At 48.3% G+C, this 19,725-nt stretch overlaps 1 protein-coding gene across 2 annotated transcripts; it reads right to left on the bottom strand.

The window, feature by feature from the left end:
• Positions 1–1,974: 1,974 nt before the first annotated feature.
• LOC144158385 (uncharacterized) lies at positions 1,975–18,517 on the bottom strand. 2 transcript variants are annotated; one of them, XM_077689251.1, is made up of 3 exons: positions 18,214–18,515; positions 16,571–16,655; positions 1,975–5,427 (listed from the first exon to the last, which is right to left on the bottom strand). In XM_077689251.1, exons 2-3 carry the CDS (start codon positions 16,585–16,587, stop codon positions 3,375–3,377), a joined length of 2,070 nt encoding a protein of 689 aa, XP_077545377.1. In that variant the 5' UTR covers positions 16,588–16,655; positions 18,214–18,515; the 3' UTR covers positions 1,975–3,374. The 2 variants fall into 2 exon arrangements, with proteins under 2 accessions (XP_077545377.1, XP_077545378.1); XM_077689252.1 differs by lacking the exon at positions 16,571–16,655 and having other exon boundaries at positions 18,214–18,517.
• Between the last annotated feature and the right edge of the window lie 1,208 nt (positions 18,518–19,725).

Raw genomic sequence — 19,725 nt, 5'->3', positions numbered from 1 at the left:
TTAAGATGAGCCGAAACTAAGCAAATACAGCGGTTACTTTGCATCTATGCTCAGCCCAACCTGTGCGAAATAAATGTTTGCCTCTGCTGTATTGGGTAGAAAGGGCTTGTGTTTTTGTAATCTGCTGAATTTTCCTTCGGTACGGGAAGAGAGTGAATGTAAGCTCAACAGGTGTGTTGTCTTACAAATTATCCCCGACACCTGGCCGCTCGCAAAAACAGCGAGCGAATGAAGAAACCATTTTCTGTTGGAATTAAATCGGGCACTAGTATGGTCGAGCGTGTCGAGTAATTCTCCGTAAATTTCGCGTGCTGGCCTTTCAGAGTTAGGTTTGCATTAAAACGGGTACTCATATGGTCGAGCATGCCGAATAATGCTTTGTAATTTCGCGTGCTTGGTTTCACATTTAGGTGTGTATAACATGGACTAAACAAAATAATTACTTCTGTAACGCTTATTAATTCCAAAGTTATTATGCAGCGTGCCACAGCCGGTTATATCTATTCCTTTTAGGCGGGTAAGCATCTATAAAAAAATCAGGCTATTCAGAACAGAGAATACGCATTATAATTACAACATTTTTGTACGGCAACAGTGCACGCTGGATTTGTTGCATTTGAAGCCGTCAAGATGCATGCAAGATAGCCGCCGCCCACGCGCCGCGTTTGCACATCACGCACTGCAGCGCTCTGTCCCGCATTCACTCCTGCGAAGCCTCTTCCGAACGCGCACTCGTGCTTTTCATGCATGAAATTAAAGTTTACAGCATTATTGCCGGCCCATTCGTTCGCAGTACTACATGCAGTGTTTCCTTGCGGGCCTACGGGGCTACGTACGCGAAAGCTCATTTGCGGCGTCCCTACCGTGGTTACGACAGCAGCGCCACCGCAAGCGGCCGCCCTTGTCGACATCGGCGGCTTCAGTCCGGCCTGGCCTCTGAGCACACTACCCCTATTCTAGTTCACTTTAGTAACAGCAAGAGAAGAAAAAGAAAGGCGGCACATCCGATTTATGTTGATGGTGCCTTTCATTTTGCATGGTTGCTAGATGACAAGCAGCATTATGCCAATGACTGGTATATAGGTCGAGGGGTGACTTCAGCAAATTTTTCGGCAAGAGATCTCGACCTATATTTCGACTTATATGGCATTTGAATTCATAACTGACCTTCACTGTTCTCTGCGTGCTTCTTCCTATGTTGACGCCATTTTCATAGACATGCCGAAGGCTTTCAATTGCTTGCCCCATAACAGATTCCTGCTCAAAATTCGTAACAGAGTTAGACCGAAACACTAATCGTTGGATTAAGTCATTCCTAAGCAATAGCACTCAGGCAGTGAAAATAAAACATTTTTATCCAAAAGTGTGCATGCCAAGTCTGGGGTACCACGAGGCTCAGTATTGGGCCCCTTATTATTTCTAATATTTATCAGTGACATTGCTAACAACATTCTTCTCATTTGTCTTTTCGATGACGCTGACTTTTTGCTGACAATAATTAATCCAGATGACGTAGTTACCTTACAATCTGAACTAACAAAGGTAACAACCTCATTTCACATGAGGCAAATGAAAATTAAATGGATAAGACAAAATATGTAACATTTTCTACGAGCAGTAGTAACCTATCCCCTAATACTTTCTTGAAAAACCAGATGCTAGTTTCTTGAGAAACTAGGTGCTAGTTTAACATGTCATTTCATTCAAATATTTTGGAGTTTTTTTATGTGCTAATCTAACATGGAACTCCCATGTCGAACTTATCACTAACAAAGGGCTGAAGAAACTTGGCGTGCTAAAGCACCATTTGCAACAGGCTAAAGCTACTATTACCGGTTATAACAGTTGTTTCATTAATTATACTGTCATTACTGCATGTTGCAATAAAAAGACACCCACTGTCATCACTGCATGTGGCAATAAAAAGACACCCACATCATCTTCCTCTTACAAACTTATAGAGTCCATCCAAAATAAATCTGCAAGGTTCATTTTATTGTCCCCTTCTCAGCACCGAAGTGTGTCTGCACTGAAAAAATCCCTTCACCTGGCACCTCTCGCCATGCACAGAAAATTTTACAGCTTAACGTACTTCCACTCTTCGTACCACGATGACCCCTCATTTGCAAGCACTGACATTCGTCCCATACCTCATGTCTCCTCTGACCTTGTTCATGTGCATAAAGTTAATCCAATCTTCGCCAGAACTAACGCTTACCAAAATTTCCTGTTTTGACATTTCTTGCCTGACATATGTTACCATTTTTTTTCAAGTTGTATGTACTGTTCATGTGGTTGACTTAGTTGTGCTTTTTGTGTGTGCAAACAGATCATCCCAATGTAATAAACATCTTCAGTCTAGTTCATACACTGGCATAAAAAGTTGCCCACCCAGCATAGCTAAAAGCCGTGAAGTATGGTACTGATGCCACTACCAACCAGAGCCACATATCCAGCACCTTCAAGTAAATGCAACTGCCGTTGGCATGCACTCACAACGACAAGAGATCAGGCCACACTGCACATTGTGGTCCATGCGGCATGACTTGACCATGCAAGCTTCTCCTGTGAACTCGTACTCTTTCCTACTAAGAACCTGACAGTGTGCCTATTTGTATCACCTGGTGGTCCCACCTTGTTCGTGCTGCAATTTTTCTTTACCAGGAGACTGCATTGTTCTGCACTAACACCAGCTTTACAATACCAGATGTGCAATTTTTTTTTACCACGAGACTGCATTGTTCTGCACTAACACCAGCTTTACAATATCAGATGTGCAATTTTTTTTTACCACGAGACTGCATTGTTCTGCACTAACACCAGCTTTACAATACCAGATGTCTACTCCTGTCAATTCTAAAATGAATAGACTACTACTAACAGGCATAACATACTCTATTTATTACACAAGAGCTGTTAACACCTTACATACCCTTTTTGCATTACAGGAAGGGCATCACAAAAATGTAAGGACGAATCGCTAAGAGCCATACAACACCATATTTTGCACGCACAGGATAAGAAATCTTGCAAAATGACAACTTCACAGCTACACAATAAATGTGCCATTCAGTACAGAAATTATAATAAAATGTTGCTAACTTCAATTATGCTTCCAATCCAATCTAACTGCTAGCCTAACTGCCAGCATAATTCCAGCTAGTTGACAATATTATATCCCCAAAGCTATGAATTTCTGAAATCAATGCAGCTGAACAAGAAGCAGAGGTCACATAAAATCCCCACTCCAGTAGGCTGTCATAGCAAACAAAAGCAGAGAATGACTACTCCAGAATAATGCACCCTTATAAGGCAATGAAGCAGTATCAATGCGCAAGCTAGTGCATATAATTGCTCTTGCCCAAAACTCCTTTTCACTTTTCCTCGACCTGGCCACAGCGTTCTGATGCCGCTTGAATGGCGTCATTAGCTGCTGCGAGAGAAACCCCTGCAACCTCCGCGTATTTTTCTACAAACGCCCGGCTGTCGCAGAGAGAGCGGAAGGCCTTCATGGACTCCTCATCCCACGCCTGCTTCAGTACAAACTGGATGGCCCTGTTGCGAAGGCAGCGGTTTCTGTTCAGGACATCGCGGATGTGGACATAGTTCTTGTCATAGGAGCCAGTCTCGACAAAGTTGAGGTCGACCAGGACATGGTTCACACACATGCTACGTGCCAGGCTCATTACTGCTTTGCCACGCATGTGGTGACGGCGGAAGGTCAGCGAGCACAGCTGCCGGTTCACTCTGAGCAAGTCCTCCAGGGCACAAAATCCTCTCTGCGAGGACAGGGTACTGCTACTGAAGACAGCTTCTGTGACCGTACTGTTAGTTAAAAGTGCACGCAAGACCTTTTCTATGAGCACAGAGTCAAGCACCAGGTCCACAACAAGTCGCCTAAGGGAAGACGTGCTCAAAACAGAAACAATACCAGTGCAGCAATCCTGGGCCTTACCGCTAAACACACAAAACTCCGTTATGCTGCTTGTAGTTGCCACTGCCTCAAAGGTATCCAAGACAGAAGTAGACTCTGCTTGACAGGTCCACCCAAGATCAAGCCTAGTCAAGGCAAACGTTTTGCTGTTCAGTGAGCATGCCAGCTTATGCAGGCCACTCGTGTTCCACGTCACAATGAGTCTTCCTAGAAACCTTTCAGTTCGCCCGGAAAGTTTCAGAGTTTCTGGAAGATCGAGTGACCCCAACCGAACCGACTCCAAAGTGGAGTTAAGCTGCAAGCACTCCACGAAAGGTTTTACCACGTCGGCAGTCACGAGGCACGCTTCAAGGTTTAGGTGCTTCAACGTACGATTAAGTACAAGTGACAGGGCTAGCCGCCCGGCTCCCCAATCGTTAACCGAGGATGAGGACAGGTCAAGGCTCTCAAGTCGACAAGAGGGCACTTCGAGTGCATCAGCAAGCACGGAAGCACCAGTGCTGTCGAGGCTCTTGGCCGCCACCTTTAAAGACCTTAGCTGGCAGGCAACCGCACGAAGCGAATCCCCCGAGATAGTCCCGTAGCAGGTAGGGTGGCAAGACAAGGACAAGTTCTCAAGAAGGGTGCTGTGGCCAAGGGCCTCTAAGATCTTCTCCGCCACATCTGTCGTGGCCCCACACATCGAGAGGCTCGTTAACGTCTTGTTCTTCTTAAGTGCGCTAGCCAAGAACTGCGCTTGTTTGCTGTTAAAGTCGTTGAATCCCTTTATAGACAAGGAGGTCAGGAAAGCACAACCATTCACCGCTTGCAGCACCCTCTTCACTGGCCTTGAGAAGGCAACAAGCGACAGGGCCAGGGAGCTAACACAGCTACCTTGCAATGACACCAAGATCTCCTTTGATTCACTATCTCCCAGGGAAATTTGCGAAATGTCTAGGTGCTTGATCCGGGTCTTTTTCCGCAGTGCCGCCAGGAGCGGAACCGGACAGGGAACTTCCTGCAATAGCCGGGATGGATTCAGCTTTATCTCAGCTAATCCGGGAGCTGCTGCAATGGCCTCGGCAAGAAAGTCCAGAAAGTTGAATATCAAAGCAGACTCGCTAAAATCAATGCACTCCACACAATGGTGCACCCTTAGCAGCCACAATGCTAGGAGCGTGCCACCAAGCATGTCCACTTCGACCTTGTCGTAGACTTCTTCGACGTCAGTCGAGCGCAGGGTCAGGCGCCCCGGTTGCAACTCTACCAGTTCGACAAGAACTCCGTCCAGAACACGGTTGAGCGGCGAAAGAGAAGAGGCCATCCAGCAGTTGGAATGGCCGACGGAGTAACAGCAAGGTTGCATAATGTCCACACCCTGCAGTTCCAACGACCTCTTCAGCTGGCTCACCAGAGCCATCAGGCTGGAAGGGCAGATGGAAGGCATGCTGCTTGCAAACGCCTCAAACTCCACTTCCTCACAGGCCTCACCACCGATGCTGCCCGTGCCGTATCTGAAGGCAAATAGAGGAAAGAAACAGCAGCGTTTCAGCCACTCTACCCAAATAAAGGAACCGTGACGTTTACAACAGATGTGTGCTTTGTTCATTCACAATGAAACCCAGCCTAGAGCCACACATTCAGCCACAGAAGGTTTCAAATCAAGCTTTCCGAGAGTTGCCAGTAGCCAAAAGTGGACGCTGCATCAATATTGCATCTGCATCAAATGTTGCGTACACTTGAGTGAGGAATGTTTTCTGCAGAGAGCTGGCAGCAACTGCATGGAACTTATGTTACAGGCAACCTGGTATTGAAAAGTGCAAAATTAAAGTGAAGAATTTTTTGCAGCCGAACTATCCTTAAGATTACCCAAAAAAAAAACCTCAAACTAGCCATTTTAGCTGCCCAAAAGAAGAATCAGCCATCATGGTGAAAACTGAAGCACATGGGGTAAGCACATCACTAACTGCTCTGTTGGAATCACAAAAAGTTACGATCTCTTCAGATTCAGGTTTCAACGTGCTCACGCTGTGATCAACGTTGCTGAGTCTTTGCAGCAAAACAGATTCAAAAGCACAGCGCAATGTCATTCGAAGGCCCTCCACAAGAAACCACAGTGGGCAGAGGGACAAAAACCCTTTTGCAGAAGTTAAAGAACTGCATCAACAACAGGTCACATGTGTTTCCGAACGGGACAGGCTTGCCGCTACCAATAGGGAAGGAAGCCTAATGTTAGGAATAGCAGGCCACTGAGCCTTTGCGACAGCTCCTGCGAACCCAGCGTTCCTTGCTGGAGCTGAGAAAACTTCCAATGCAACGGCTGCCCCATGTGCTCTGCAAGACCCTCCACCCCTCCATGAGCGCAGCCATTGCCCCTGGTGGCACGGGACGTTCAAACACTCCTCTGTGCCACATTACATCACACACACTTTCATCAAAAAAGTTGCCTAGCACTTCATTAGCCCAAAAAACGAACTCCAGCACAGAATATACCATTGTTGGCGACGACATCGACCCGCAAGTCCTTACTGAGCCAAGATGGAAACATTCGCCAACCCGCTCCAGCCGCAACCCCAGCAGCCACAGAACCTACCAACAACATATCCAAAGCGAAGGCAACACCGCCTCTCAGCAGACCCACTGCCAACGGATGATACCAAAATAATGCAGAGAAGGTACAAGTACTGTCTATGCCAGAACCCTCTCTTGAAAAAATGAACAAAAATGTTTCAACTGCCACAGGTAATATGGCTGAGTGCCAATCAGATATCTTCACAGCATGACTTGGTTTTTTAGATGTGGGTGCAACACGGCAGCAACTGGAAAAAGTAGCGCTGAGGTATCATGCGTAACACAAGATACAAGCAAAAGAAAATGATGAAGCGCAAGACATCCGCACTATTTATACATCACAGACAAATTACACCACGCAGGTATCGAAGCATCAGCCCAATGGTGCCTATAGACACACTATCAGCAGCAGTGCGATTGTTGAAGACTGCAGGACAACAGGCCATGCAACTGAAAGGTTATGACATCTAGCTACTCATGCATGAAATACTTCCTGAAGTCAATGGCTGAGGTCCTGTTTGTAAAAGACTGCTGAAAAACCGGTTGAAATGAAGTAATGTGATAATGGGAGACCTGTACCCTTTAGACAGCTGTCTGAAAAAGCACATGCAAAAGGTAAGTTTGCATCTGCCTTTTTGGTCTTTTAAGTGTTCGGTCAAGCTTAACTTTATTTTATGTTACACTTCAAGTGCTGTTAGAAGCTTCATTGATTCTAATAACAAAAGTGAAACAGTGGCATTGGTATTGTGCGCGGGTGCGCACGAGGCAACTGCGCAAACGATGCCTCGTTGCAGAAACAGCTGTGCTACTGGCCAAGTGAAGCACAATACCAAGAGGTCTACAAAGGGCTATAGAATACGGGTCCCACCAATGTGCTCGACTACTTCGACAGAAATCCGTACCCAGCACACAGTTGAGATGAAAGGCCTGAAAGCCACAATATTTGGAAAGTCTACGAACGGGTGTGTGGAGGCCATCAACCAAAAAAAGGACGCCAAAAAAAGAATGCACTCGGCTCCTGTCGGTGCAAATGCTAAGTCCTGACGCATGCGCTATAGCAGTTGAATGACGTCAACGCCCCCCTCTGTAGAGGACGCCACCTGATGATTGGAGTAACTGGGAGGTGGCGCCCCCACTCTGTATAAAGGCATTGGTGTGGATTAAATGGGGCTTTTTGCTGTTTGTGAACTGCGTATTGGTGGGTCACTCTTCGCGGGCTTCACGCACACATTCGGCCCGGCTAGCGGCGTCCGCGCTACCCGGCGCATCTCTACACCCTCCACTTTCGAGAGAAGCTGCAAATCTAATCTTTACCAGAACACATAATTACCAGAACACATAAAGGCAGGAGGGTCACATTGTTCACCAGAGCCTTATCATCCATCATGCGGTTTTGATGCTTCTTTTGTGGTTTTTCTTCACACGAATACTGAGCTCTATGCTGCACGCCTGATGCATCAGCTCGGCGTCTCGGGCGAGAACTGCTGGGTCCTGCCTGGGTATTTTGTTTATGACTTGAAATTTGCCCACCAAAGAGAGGCTAACAGCTTTGCTGTAAAAAATGATGCAAGTAGTGAACAGGTAGGCACCCTTTGCTAACGACTTCAAGACACTAATACCCGTGCCACACGTACACAAAAAAATGACATTAAGTGCTGAAGGCCTTAAGATGCCAAATGACATTAACTGGTCGGGCCGTGCTACACGCGAAACCACAAAGGCATTTAATGTGTTAGGCATGATGGTGATCATGACCAAAAAGAGAAATTCACTCATATTTTAGAAGTCTTTAACGTAGAGAAAAACATCTTACAATGGTTACAAATGTTTTTTTTTGTGAAAGAAAACATTATGAGAAACAGTGTTTTTATAAAAATGGTGTGAGCCATTTCTAAAAGTGGCTTCATCAGCTGCCATCGCCTGCCAGTGGTAGCCAAATCCGAAAAATTTAGCACGACGAGTGACACGATGTTTCGCCTTTTGCCACTGTTTTAGTGAACTCCGTATTCTTCAAAACTTCGGCACCAAGGGTGCCCAAAAAATCGCCTTATTTCGAAGTTCAGCTACGTTTCCGCGTCAACACTCTGGTGCTGAGAGTTTCGTTGGCTTCATTTGATGCTCATCGCATTCGAGGGTAGGCAGATTTAAGGTGTTCGTGAAGGTAAATGAGTTGTGCAGAACTCTTTAAACCAAAATGACATTAGAGCGAATGGCATTAGATTTTTGCATGTAGCAGCGAATTAATGGCATTAAAAGTTAAGGCATTAAGCACTCAATGTCATTTTTCGTGTACGTGTGGCACGGGTATAAGACAAATGAAATGGTTCGGTTAGGGCAATATTATGATCTTGAAGTGTCAGAGGAAAACTGCTAATGTACTCCAATGACAGCAATGATGCTGCTACGCGGAAACATTCTTTCATTGCGACGCGAGAGGTCCAATTGTGTTCTTTCAAAATGAAGCGCCAACGAGGCGGACGAAAGGATCCTACCTTCACTCTTGACTCTGCCACAGACCTGCCTACCACAGGCCAAGTCATCGTTCATCATGCCACCACAAAAGAGGTCACGTCACAGTGCCCATAACACTGACAAGCAATGACAGTTCTTTTTTTTTAGACTGTGACACTGGCTGCAGAACTGCCAATGAAGCAGCGTCAGCAAAAGCTAGAACTGCTAAAGAATTCGAACAAAATCATTCACGAAAGGAAATAAATCACTCTTGCCCGAGATGCGCCTCCAGCAACAGTGACACTGACATGCTGGTGCTGGAAGAGGACGGGAACTATTTCGGCCAGGATGAAGCCGACCTCAAAAAATTGCTGTACAGATTCGAGGCGAAATAAACGGCAGGCAAAATCACTTATCCTGACACCATCTTGGAGCCAAGGTTGCGTTTAAGGGAGGAGGAGTATGGAGAGGGTAATGGCCGAAAGCCGCACCCACCGGCGTGTAGGCACATGAGGAGACAATAGCGTCCTTGCTCAAAGACACATTCGTCGTCCCCAAGTCGCACACCACATAAAACCTGACCACCAAAAGGGGGAACGAGAAAGAACATGGTGGCATCACCGCGAGCAAACCGTACGGCTGGGTGGGTAGAAAATGCTGCGTGCACGCTAGGGTAGTCAAGTTGGCAGTGGCAGGAGGAGCAGCCACAAAGTAATTCCTTCTCTTCCCTTTAAGAACGATGCACCTTGATGGCGAGTGCCCCTGAGCCACACGGGAGAAGAAAAAAAATTTTCCCCAGTTCCTGCAGAAAGCTGTGACACCTGTCAGAACACTAGGGAGTTGTATAAAGTTCTACGCTGAAGGTGTGCTGGTCGCAGACAGGCAGTTTGCTTCGCCTGCGCGTATCGTACAAGAATGGATGTAAAGAAGCACGTCCAAAGGGCACTCAGGAACAACCGGTGCAGCTCTGTAGACCAGGAAAATGGTGCCACATACGTGGAGCAACTTTGCCAGAAGACTTAACAACAAAATGTTTTTCTCGTCCCTACCAGACGAAAACTACTGAAGCTAGCTCACCAGAGGGAGACAAATAGCAGTTTGCACCACCTGATGTACAGTGCTCACGGATTGAAACACGACACTGCGAGCGCGTGGCCTGCGGTACATGCAGCGCCGCCCGTGGACACCCGTGGAATCTAGGTGTTGCATTGTGGTATACAGTGAACTCTCATTTCTACGAACGTCGGTTTACCGAATATTTCAGAATAACGAACTTTTAGAAAATCCCCGGCGGTTTTCTTAGAAACTCAATGCAAAAATCTTTCAGTTAAATGAATATCGGAATAGCGAATATTTCAGTTAAACGAACTTGATCAGTGGACACGGGCTCATTTTTTAAATCACTTCAACGAAGTTTTGCTCTCTACATCGCTGTCGCAGCCGACGCCCGCCACCCGAAAATCGCCGTTCCAGCGGCGATTGACATTGAGCGCCTGCAAAAAAGCCCGGACGGGGCCGCCCTGCTGCACCGGTTCCGTGCCCGTCCAAACTCACAGATGGGCATGCTGCTGCACATCTATGAGGAGGACATCGTGGTGCCGCAGCGACCCCCTCTGGAGCCTCTACCGCCCGGCACAGGAGAGGCCCTAGACATCAACACCAAGCTGCCTGGGGTGCGCAGCAAGAGGGCCACTCCGCACCAGGCCATCTACCAGGAGGTGGCTGCCCTGCTGGAGAACAACGCCAGCCTCCCCGTCTTCACGGATGGGTCGGTGCTCCCCCGCACGGGCAACGCGGCAGCCGCCTGCACTGCCCCGGCACTTGGCGCCAGCCGGGTGTGCGGCTCCCCGCCTCGTCCACCACCACGGAGCTGGCCGGCCTGCACCTGGCCGCGGACCTGCTGCTCGAGCGGGCAGGCCCAGACTGCAAAGCCCTCGTCCTCACGGACGTCCGGCCAGCCCTCCTGCGGCTGCAGTCGGCTGACCAACCGGGCAGCTCCAGTGGACACGTGGAGCGGTCGCTGGAGGCCAAGCTGCACGCGGTGGCCTCTCGCAGCTGCACTGTGCAGCTACACTGGCTGCCGGCCCACATGGGCATCCCGGGCAATGAGGCGGCCGACGCTCTGGCCAAGGGTGCCCACCAGCCAGGTACCCCTGCCTCCTAGGACGTGACGGCGTTTGACGCCCCGTGCCAAATCCTGGCCTGAATGGTCCTGACCAGACACCCGGACCCCCGAGTAGTTTCTGGCCAGGCCCCGCCTGTTCTGCCAGGGTGCCTCACCAGGGACGTCCGGAGCCTGCTGCTCCGGATGCGCCTCAACTGTTGCGAGGTGGCGGCCCTGCTGCACCACCAAGGACGACAAGCCTCCCCCGCCTGTGCCGACTGCCCCGAACCCGAGACGCTGGAGCACCTGCTCCTGTCCTGCCACGAGCGCGCAGCACACAGAGCAGTGCTGCAGGCTGCACTCCAGCGTCTCGGATGGCCCAGACACAACCTGCAGGACCTGCTGTTCCCGACGGGTCCTGCCAGCTCCCGACGTCAAGTGTTCAGCCACCTCCTGGCATTCCTCGAGGCCACTGGACTAACCCAGCACCTGTAGCTGAGGCTACTGAACAAACACTCGCGCCGAACACTCGTGCTGCTGTCGCCTATGTAATACCCCTCCCCCCCCTCTTTTCTTTTTTTTTTCTTCTCTCTCCTCTTTCTCTCTCTTCCTGTCTTTCTCTTTCACACTTTTTCTATTCCACCTCTAACCTCCTCTCACGTCTTATCCCCTCTTCCCCTCCCCACCGCACTGGGTTGTTTGCAGGCGAGCTCCCTACTGAGCTCAATAATATCCCCAGTGCACTTTCCTTTCCTTTCTTCCGCCAAATCACACTTCTTCTTCGGCGCAACATCGCTGGCGTTGACAGCGCTGCTAAGACAGCGGCGGTGAGATAGATGAACTACGGCGGCACAGCGGCTGCGCGGGAGTGGAAAAAAAATGGCGCGTCTTTGTTTGTGTGTGCTGGCTGTGGTCACGTAAGCGTTGTGGTGTTCCTGCTTTCGGACTGCAGTTCGTGCGCCAAGCGCCCATTTTCGCAATGAGTTCTACGAAGCGGAAGCGGTTGTCTCTGTCGGACAAGCTGCAAATCCTTCAGCGTATGGACAGCGGTGAAAGGCAAGTGGACGTTGCGAAGGAATACGGCATTGCACCGTCGACGCTGTCAACCATAGTTAAACAAAAATCGAAGCTCCAAGGAGAGACTTCGATGAGTGGCACTAGAAAACGACTTTGCACGGGATATTTTAAGGAAGTGGACGATGCCGTTGCGGTATGGCTCCGCGATCTGCAATCCCAAAATATCCCCGTGTCCGGCCCGATGATACAAGGCAAAGCGAAGGAATTTGCTTTTCTTCTGGACGTTCGCGGCTCCGAAGCAAGTAGCGGATGGCTCACCCGATTTCGGGATAGGCATGGGATCGCATGGAAAACGATTTGCGGTGAAAGCAAGGATGCCGACCACGAAGCAGCGAGAACCTGGAGGGATGACAAACTGCGGGATATCATTAATGGATATTCACCCGATGACATATACAACGCCGATGAAACGCGTGTGTTTTATCAGACTCTTCCAAACAAGACAATGGAATTCAAAAATGACAGTTGCAAAGGCAGAAAGCAGTCGAAAGTAAGAATCACTGCGCTGCTGTGCTGCAACGCTATTGGCAGCCACAAGCTGAAGCTGCTAGTGATAGGGAAATACGCGAAACCACGATGTTTTAAGGGTGTCCCTTCCCTGCCATGCATCTATAAAAGCAACAAAAAAGCATGGATGACCAGAAATATTTTCAGCGAATGGCTCCTCAGCATAAATGAAGAAATGCGGAAAGCACAAAGAATGATTTTTTTTATTGTGGACAACTGCTCTGCACACCTTGTCGATGTCCACTTAAGCAATGTGCGCATCGAGTACCTCCCGCCAAACTGCACTGCTGTGCTTCAACCGCGCGACTTGGGCATCATTCAAAACTTGAAGGTAGTGTACCAATGGCGGCTTGTTCAGAGGACTTTAATCAACATAAGGATTGGCAAGAATGACCCCATCAACGTCAGGCAGGTGGCCGAGATGCTGACAGGCTCCTGGTGGTCAGTAACACAGGCTACAATTAGGAACTGCTGGGATAAGTCCGGCCTTTCCCCCCTGTGCAGTGAAAGCGTGCAAGATGAACAGTACGAGGAGGCGGTCGAATCCGGGATGTGGACGGAGTTTTCACCAGCTGGACGTTGACAGCAGCACTTCGTTCGAAGACTATGTGCTGTGTGACAGTGAGCTTGTCACCTGTGCTGAACTGTCTGATCTGGAAATTGTTTCCAGTATTCGCCCCGAAGAAGAAGAGTGTGACGAGGAAGATCCAACTGCAGAAACCACAGTTGCAGCGGAGGCAGATTCAAATCCTGTAACTCTCACCGAGGCTGTTGGGTACATTGTAAAGTTGCGAGACTTCGTGTCGAAGCAACAAGCTGTGCCGGAGGAAGTACACAAAAGCATAGACTCTCTGGACAGCTTTGTTGCGTCTTGCGCTTTAAGAGCACCAGTACAAATGAAAATCACAGATTTTTTTTTTCAAAATGAGGTGTGCTGCAATGCACCGTTACTGATGTACTTAATAAATTGCATTTCCCACTTTTGACGATGTCTTCTGTGCCCTATGTTGTTTCATATTTTTTGGTAGCGAATTTTCAGTTTAGTGAACGTTCAGTTAAGTGAACTACTTCCTTGAGTCCCTTGAAGTTCATTCAAGTGAGAGTTTACTGTAATAATACAGCCACCTCATCATAATTAACAGAGGAGTCGGACAGGGCAGTTACGTTGTAGTTACGTTACCTTAGGTAACAATCACCAAACCTTTGTGATAATGAATCGTTGGCCTGTTTCAGCATTTCTAGATTAAAGCATTTACTGCACTAGTCGGACAAAGGCCGTATATTTACTCTTCGCTGCTACTTTTTTTTAGTCTCATCGTTTTATATATATAAACGACTATCGCTGGAGCACAATTGACGTTCAGTGGCAACAAGTGCTTACCAGGTTATAATATGCAGGCACACGGAATCTTGGGCAAAGATTTAGTCACTCACAAATTATGCTACGGTGGCGGTTCGGAGCGGTGTTTTCTCATTCCAGACAAATATTACCTTCTCGAGGCATGTATACTTGCAAAATAAGTAATGTGGTGGTCTTGGTTCTTTTACTTTGTAAGAATACTGTTTACCTACCCATTAGCCGGGAGAGAACTTCTATGAAGAATGGCACCTTGTTTTAGTTTCACCAAAAATTCGGTTTTTGAGCACTGTTCTAAGCCCATCAGGGAAATAAAACCGACACGTTTAACGAAACAGGTATTTCCTGAACAAGTGAGATTTAGTTTCTGGAACTGAACGAAACATCCCGGGCCAAGGTACAGCAATATTCACCATCCTTCCTAAATCTAGCATCTAATGTGAACATTCATGTCCGTCACATCAAAAAAAAAAAAAAAAGGAAAAGCGCATTGGAGCATTTTAAAAAGTGTCTAACGTAGTGTAGTATATTCTCCGTCATCAAGCACAGCCACCTCAACGGTCGCTTCCGTATGTTATAAAACATCCTGCCGTGGTATTATCCTGCTCAGGAATACAGCATGGTAACGTATGCCTCGTTTGGCGTTCGTGCACACTTTATGAACACGAAAATTGTACAAATAAGTGCTATCAACAACAGCAACAACAACAACAAGTATCATTCTTCCTGCAGCGAGCCTCTACAGGAAACACGGCGAAAAGAGCATGGCAGAGGCGGCCGATTCGGCCGGAAGTACAGATGAAGTTTTCCGGCCGGTTTTCACCTCCACTCTTCGGTCTTCCTGCATCGTGCGCAGAGGTGGCGGTGGGGCATCTGCCAACTTTTGTTTGCGTAGTGCGCTGCTTCTATTGCATTTATTGCGAAAATATTTCGCACACAGGAACTATTCAATGTGTACTTGCTGCTAGTCAACTTTTCTGTTAATTCTAAAACCTCTTCACCTTCCCGGTAAGGCCGACAAGGTGATGTTGAGAGCAAATGGAAAAAGAGAGCGGCAGTGCTGTACTTCTCAAGGATCTCTCAAATATCGCTGCACAAGAGAAATTGTTGAAACCAAGGAACAACTTGCCTTAGGTTATTAGCGTACTGAAAGAAACGCATCAGGCAACAGTTCGTTAGCTCACACATGAAAACAGCGACCTTTAAGCTGTTTACTTTCAAGACGAAGAAATGAAGAGGTCATTTCACTGCCGGCTCGAAGTAATACTCGTCGACGCGACCTACAAGTTGCTTGAAACAAGAATGTCGTGCTTTCTGGTTATCACTGAAAATGGCAATGGTGAAAGTGAGACTGTCGCTGTTGGGTTGTTTACAACTGAAGATGTGGACACTCTTCGCTGTTTTGAATCCCAAAATGGGGGGCTCTGAGGCTGACCATGGCGGACAAAGATGTGAAGGAAAGACTCGTCATAAGAGAGCTTTTTCCATCATCGGCACTTCACATTGGGCTTTCCATGGAGTACAAGTTTTTCAAAATAACCCGGTAGTGCTCTCACGATGGTGGTGCGCTCACTGCAAATAATTTTTCTGACACGAAACGCCGCACTCTTCGCTCGCAAAGGACAACTGCTGAGAGAGCACGACCGGATGGGTTACTTCGGTTATTTGCACCATCACAGCGCATTTAAAGTGGACCTAGAGTATGACCTTTGGTTAAATGAAGCTGCCGGCAAACAACTAACCACACGCAAAAGGCCGGCACTCTCCACTTGATGGCGGATCGATGCATCGTGGCTATGTCATCCAGCCGGCAAATAATTCGGCAGCTCGCGACAGAAAACTGCCAGCGACACCACAACCGGACAGCACGTTTCCAGTGAAGCTAGGCCTGGTTAAATGAAGCTGCCGGCAAATAACAGCTCATTACGCATAAAGCCAGCACTCTTCATTTGACGGCCGCTTGAAAATGCCCTCGAAACCGGTAGCTCAAGTATGTAGCCTGTGGCTTTGCTCAATGATCGAGCGGCTGCACATCGTGGTCAAAACACTTGTTGAATGGGTGATAACTAGAGCAACGAACTCAAAACATTTTTTGGAGCATTAAAACGAAATTTTACCACTGGCGAAGAAGCTTCCGCGCGACTACCGAGCGATGGCGATTTCAGCGGCCTGAACTGCCGCCGGTGTAATTAAATTACCGACGTAACACGTTCTATTGGCAGTCAAACTGCCGTGAAATATTGCGTCACAGATTTTTCGGGGCAGCCGGGATAATTATAAAAAGAATGGATTTTCCCGGCACTTTGTCACGTGACTTCGGAGAGCCAATAGGAGGTGACTGACGGCAGAACTTTCAGAAATTCTCCCGGTTGCGGCAGAATAGACACTAGAATAGAAAAAATATATTTTTTCTATGTTTCCTCGAGTAAGTGCGCTGTTACCTCGTCTACTGTGTCATGGCTACTGTCGTGGAAAAATATCAAAAGCGATTGCAACGGCGGGCGGGCCACTGCCTTTAACCAAGGAGGGGTTCAAAACACAAGCAATCCCTCCCCCCCCCGAACCCCGCCCTCCAGAGACAAAGACGCACCTCTGAACTGTCGGCATGACGTCTGTGTGAACACCACTGCAGGTCGGCAAACTTATGTCCTCCGGAGGCGTCGTCCGAACGTGTCCTTGAAAAACAGAGACGAGACGGTTGCACCAGTCACTCGCAAGGGAATGCGTCAAGCAACAGGGCCCGTGCTATCACGAGGGTCGGGGGAATCCGTGCTCAAACACATCCGGAACGCGTTCGACTGTGTGTCCCCGACATCGGTGTAGGTTAGCACCACCAACAAATCTTGGTGAAAACTTCGAACGGTGCATCCACCGAAAGTCTCAGCGCTGCATTCATACAGAAAGAAAGCTGCACGAGCTGCAGACTACGCGCGAACGAACGGCCGATCCGCCCACGCCATGCTTGTTTTCAAAACAAATGCCCATGGCCGCGTTTGCAGGAGGCGCATTGCCGCATCAAATTTTCTCGAACAAAGATCTTTTACAAACACCTCACTAGTTTTATGCGTTATTATTATAAACTTTTCACTTATGACTGTTGCAATTTAAGCGTTTTTTATTAGGCCAAATTTTAGTCCAATGCGTCATTTTATGAGAAAAAGCTTCAACCTAGTTGAAGGCGGTTGTTACGTTTGACTAGTTTGACGCCCAGTAACAATAATAGGTTGCCTGAAACCACGCCTGAACTGGCGACACTCCTACAGCGTTCCGTATTACCACTGTGGACAAATAAAACAACACGAATGTCGCGTGCAGACGTCGGGCGTGCGAATCCAACCGCACGACGACGACGTATCCGAATCATCATCGCAATCGTCTTAATGGCCGCCTCCTTATTTTTGGTTTTTGTTTCCGCTTTTTTGTTACGTTCACTGCCCGCGATCCGTCCGGCGGCCCGAAGAGTTGTTGTAACGTCTGTGGTTATTAAAGCCTGTCAGCCCTTTGAGCGGACCGCTGGCTCCTCTTGGACGTGTCCGAGCTCGGGCTGGCGTCGCCGTGGTGGTGGTGGTTCGTGCGTGCTGAGCGGCCCGCGGGAGGGCGAGTGGTGCCCCTTCAAAAACGCCTTCGTCGGAATGACATTTGACAGGCGGGGTTCAACGGAAAGGTAAACGCACTCGGCCGCCGCCGCCCCGACGAGGTAAGTCGTTGCGGAAGCAGCGGCAGCAGCGACGAATCGTTGGCACGGTGACCGCACGGGCTCGGTGAGTTTGATCGGCCAAACGCGCTCGAAATGCGGTGGAAACGGAAACTTTTATCAGTCGGGTTCGCGACGTTCGAAACGGCCCGTCTGCAGGTAGTCGTAGCATGGTGACTCCATCCGCCGAAAGGAGATCGGCTGATGTCGTTCATCAAGACGCCGAGTGACCCGGCCGGAGAGATAAAAAACGCCTCGTCGCGTCGCTTTAAGAAAAGCGTCCAAGGGTAGAGGAAGTATAAGAAGGGAGGTATGAAATTCTCGTCTGGGACTCTGGGGAACGCGAAGCGTGCGTTAATCGCTCTTTCTCGGCGTAATATCGCGCGGAGCTTGGGTTTAGAGTCCCGAGCGCGGGTCCCACGTTATACAAGCGCACGCTTCAGCAGCGGCGGCGTTGGTAAACGCGAGAAAAAAAAAACGAAGAAAATAACGTGAGTCGATGTTCCAAAGCGCGCATTAAAAGCAGGAGTCGTCCTTGCCTCATGCGTCAGCCGCTTGCTTCCATGGTCGTCGGCGCGGGTTCCGAGGACGACTTGGTTGGCGTGACCGCCCGTCAGCTCTTCGCCGCATTCTTTCTCGGCCTTTCGACGTCTGTGCCGAATGCGTCAGCTGCTCTATCGCTGCGCGGATCGATGTCACTGTCGTTTGTATCTGCACGCTGGATAACGTAAACAAACAGCCTGGCGTCCCGTGGCCTTAAGCGAAGCGCACTCGGTTATCGTAAAAGAGCGAAGTGGCAATGTATCGTGATTTCGATAAACACCACCACAGGCACGTTTTCTTTTTTTTCGCAATGCTGCGTAGTTCGAAGTAGTGCTATACAAAAATAAAAATGGACAGGAGGTCATGGTGATCGCGAAAAGCCCGATGGTCGTCATAGTTTAAGACAATCTTGTTAGGTTAGTTCAGCATAAAAAAAAATCTTGGGATTTCCTTGACAGCCTGACACGTTGCGTGCGGGAATTCAGTTGCTTCATTTGCGTTTACATTTTAGTGCATTGCATTTTGTGAGGACAAATAGTCGAGTTTTAAGGTTTAAAAGCAAAGGGCAATAAACTACAAAAAGTTCAGTGGCATTTAGGAGCCTGCCAAAAACAACTTTGCGCAGGTCATCTTAGCTCTCCGTGCGAGTTATAAAAAAAAAGTTTGAGCTGAAAAAAAAAAGGGGGTGGGGGAAACCATTGAAGGCACACTGGTTTGAACGTTTATTACTATCTTTCAAAGAGTGAACTGTTTTAAGAGCACTTGGACTCCCCCCCGCCCTTCTGCACACACACACACACACACTTTCTGAGCTGGCATTCTTTTCGACAGACAGGCCTATCATTTTACGACTCGCAGTTTGTGTCTAAACACCGAAGGCGGAAATACCTTGTGGAGTGGGTGATAGTCTGTCTGCGAAATCCAGCGGTAATAGGTTGTACAGTGATAGAAAAGGAGGTTCAGTAAGCTGTTTTAATTAGCCAGTCACTCTCGTTACGAGTGTACAGAGGCTAGATAATGTTTGATGGCAGTTGTCTTTTTTTTCACAGTCAGTGTATCAGTTTTTTCCCTGCTGAATTGCATTGGGAAATCACCAAGCTCGCATTTTTGAAAGTGCGCTTTGAGTAATTCGGCGGTAAGCTAGCCACGGTACTCAAATTGTTTCCCAGAGACATTTACAAATCCTGCAAGGTTTTCTGCCTGCCATCATGCGTATAAGATTCTTAAAAATGTAGCGATTCGAGTGCGGACATTTCTGTTGGTGCATACAGGGCCACTGCTTGAAATTGCACGCACAAGTGGCCTGGCAACAGAGCTAACATTTTTTTTTGTGGAGAGTGTCAAAGTAGGTCTGTCTGTTGGAACACTAATACTTCTGGTGCTGCTTTTTTTAGGATTTCACCATTCTTGTCATCTCTCCAGCTTCACAGCCAAGTGCCCTCTTTGAGGGGGCCACCCTTGACAGTCAGTGCTGACCATGGTAAGAAAGAAGACCACGCGGGTGACTT

The sequence above is a fragment of the Haemaphysalis longicornis genome, unplaced genomic scaffold (genome assembly GCF_048455015.1).
Source record: "Haemaphysalis longicornis isolate Haplotype H1 unplaced genomic scaffold, Haemaphysalis longicornis Haplotype H1 scaffold_10, whole genome shotgun sequence".
NCBI classification, from domain to species: domain Eukaryota; kingdom Metazoa; phylum Arthropoda; class Arachnida; order Ixodida; family Ixodidae; genus Haemaphysalis; species Haemaphysalis longicornis.
This window is presented reverse-complemented; position numbering and strand designations above follow the sequence as displayed.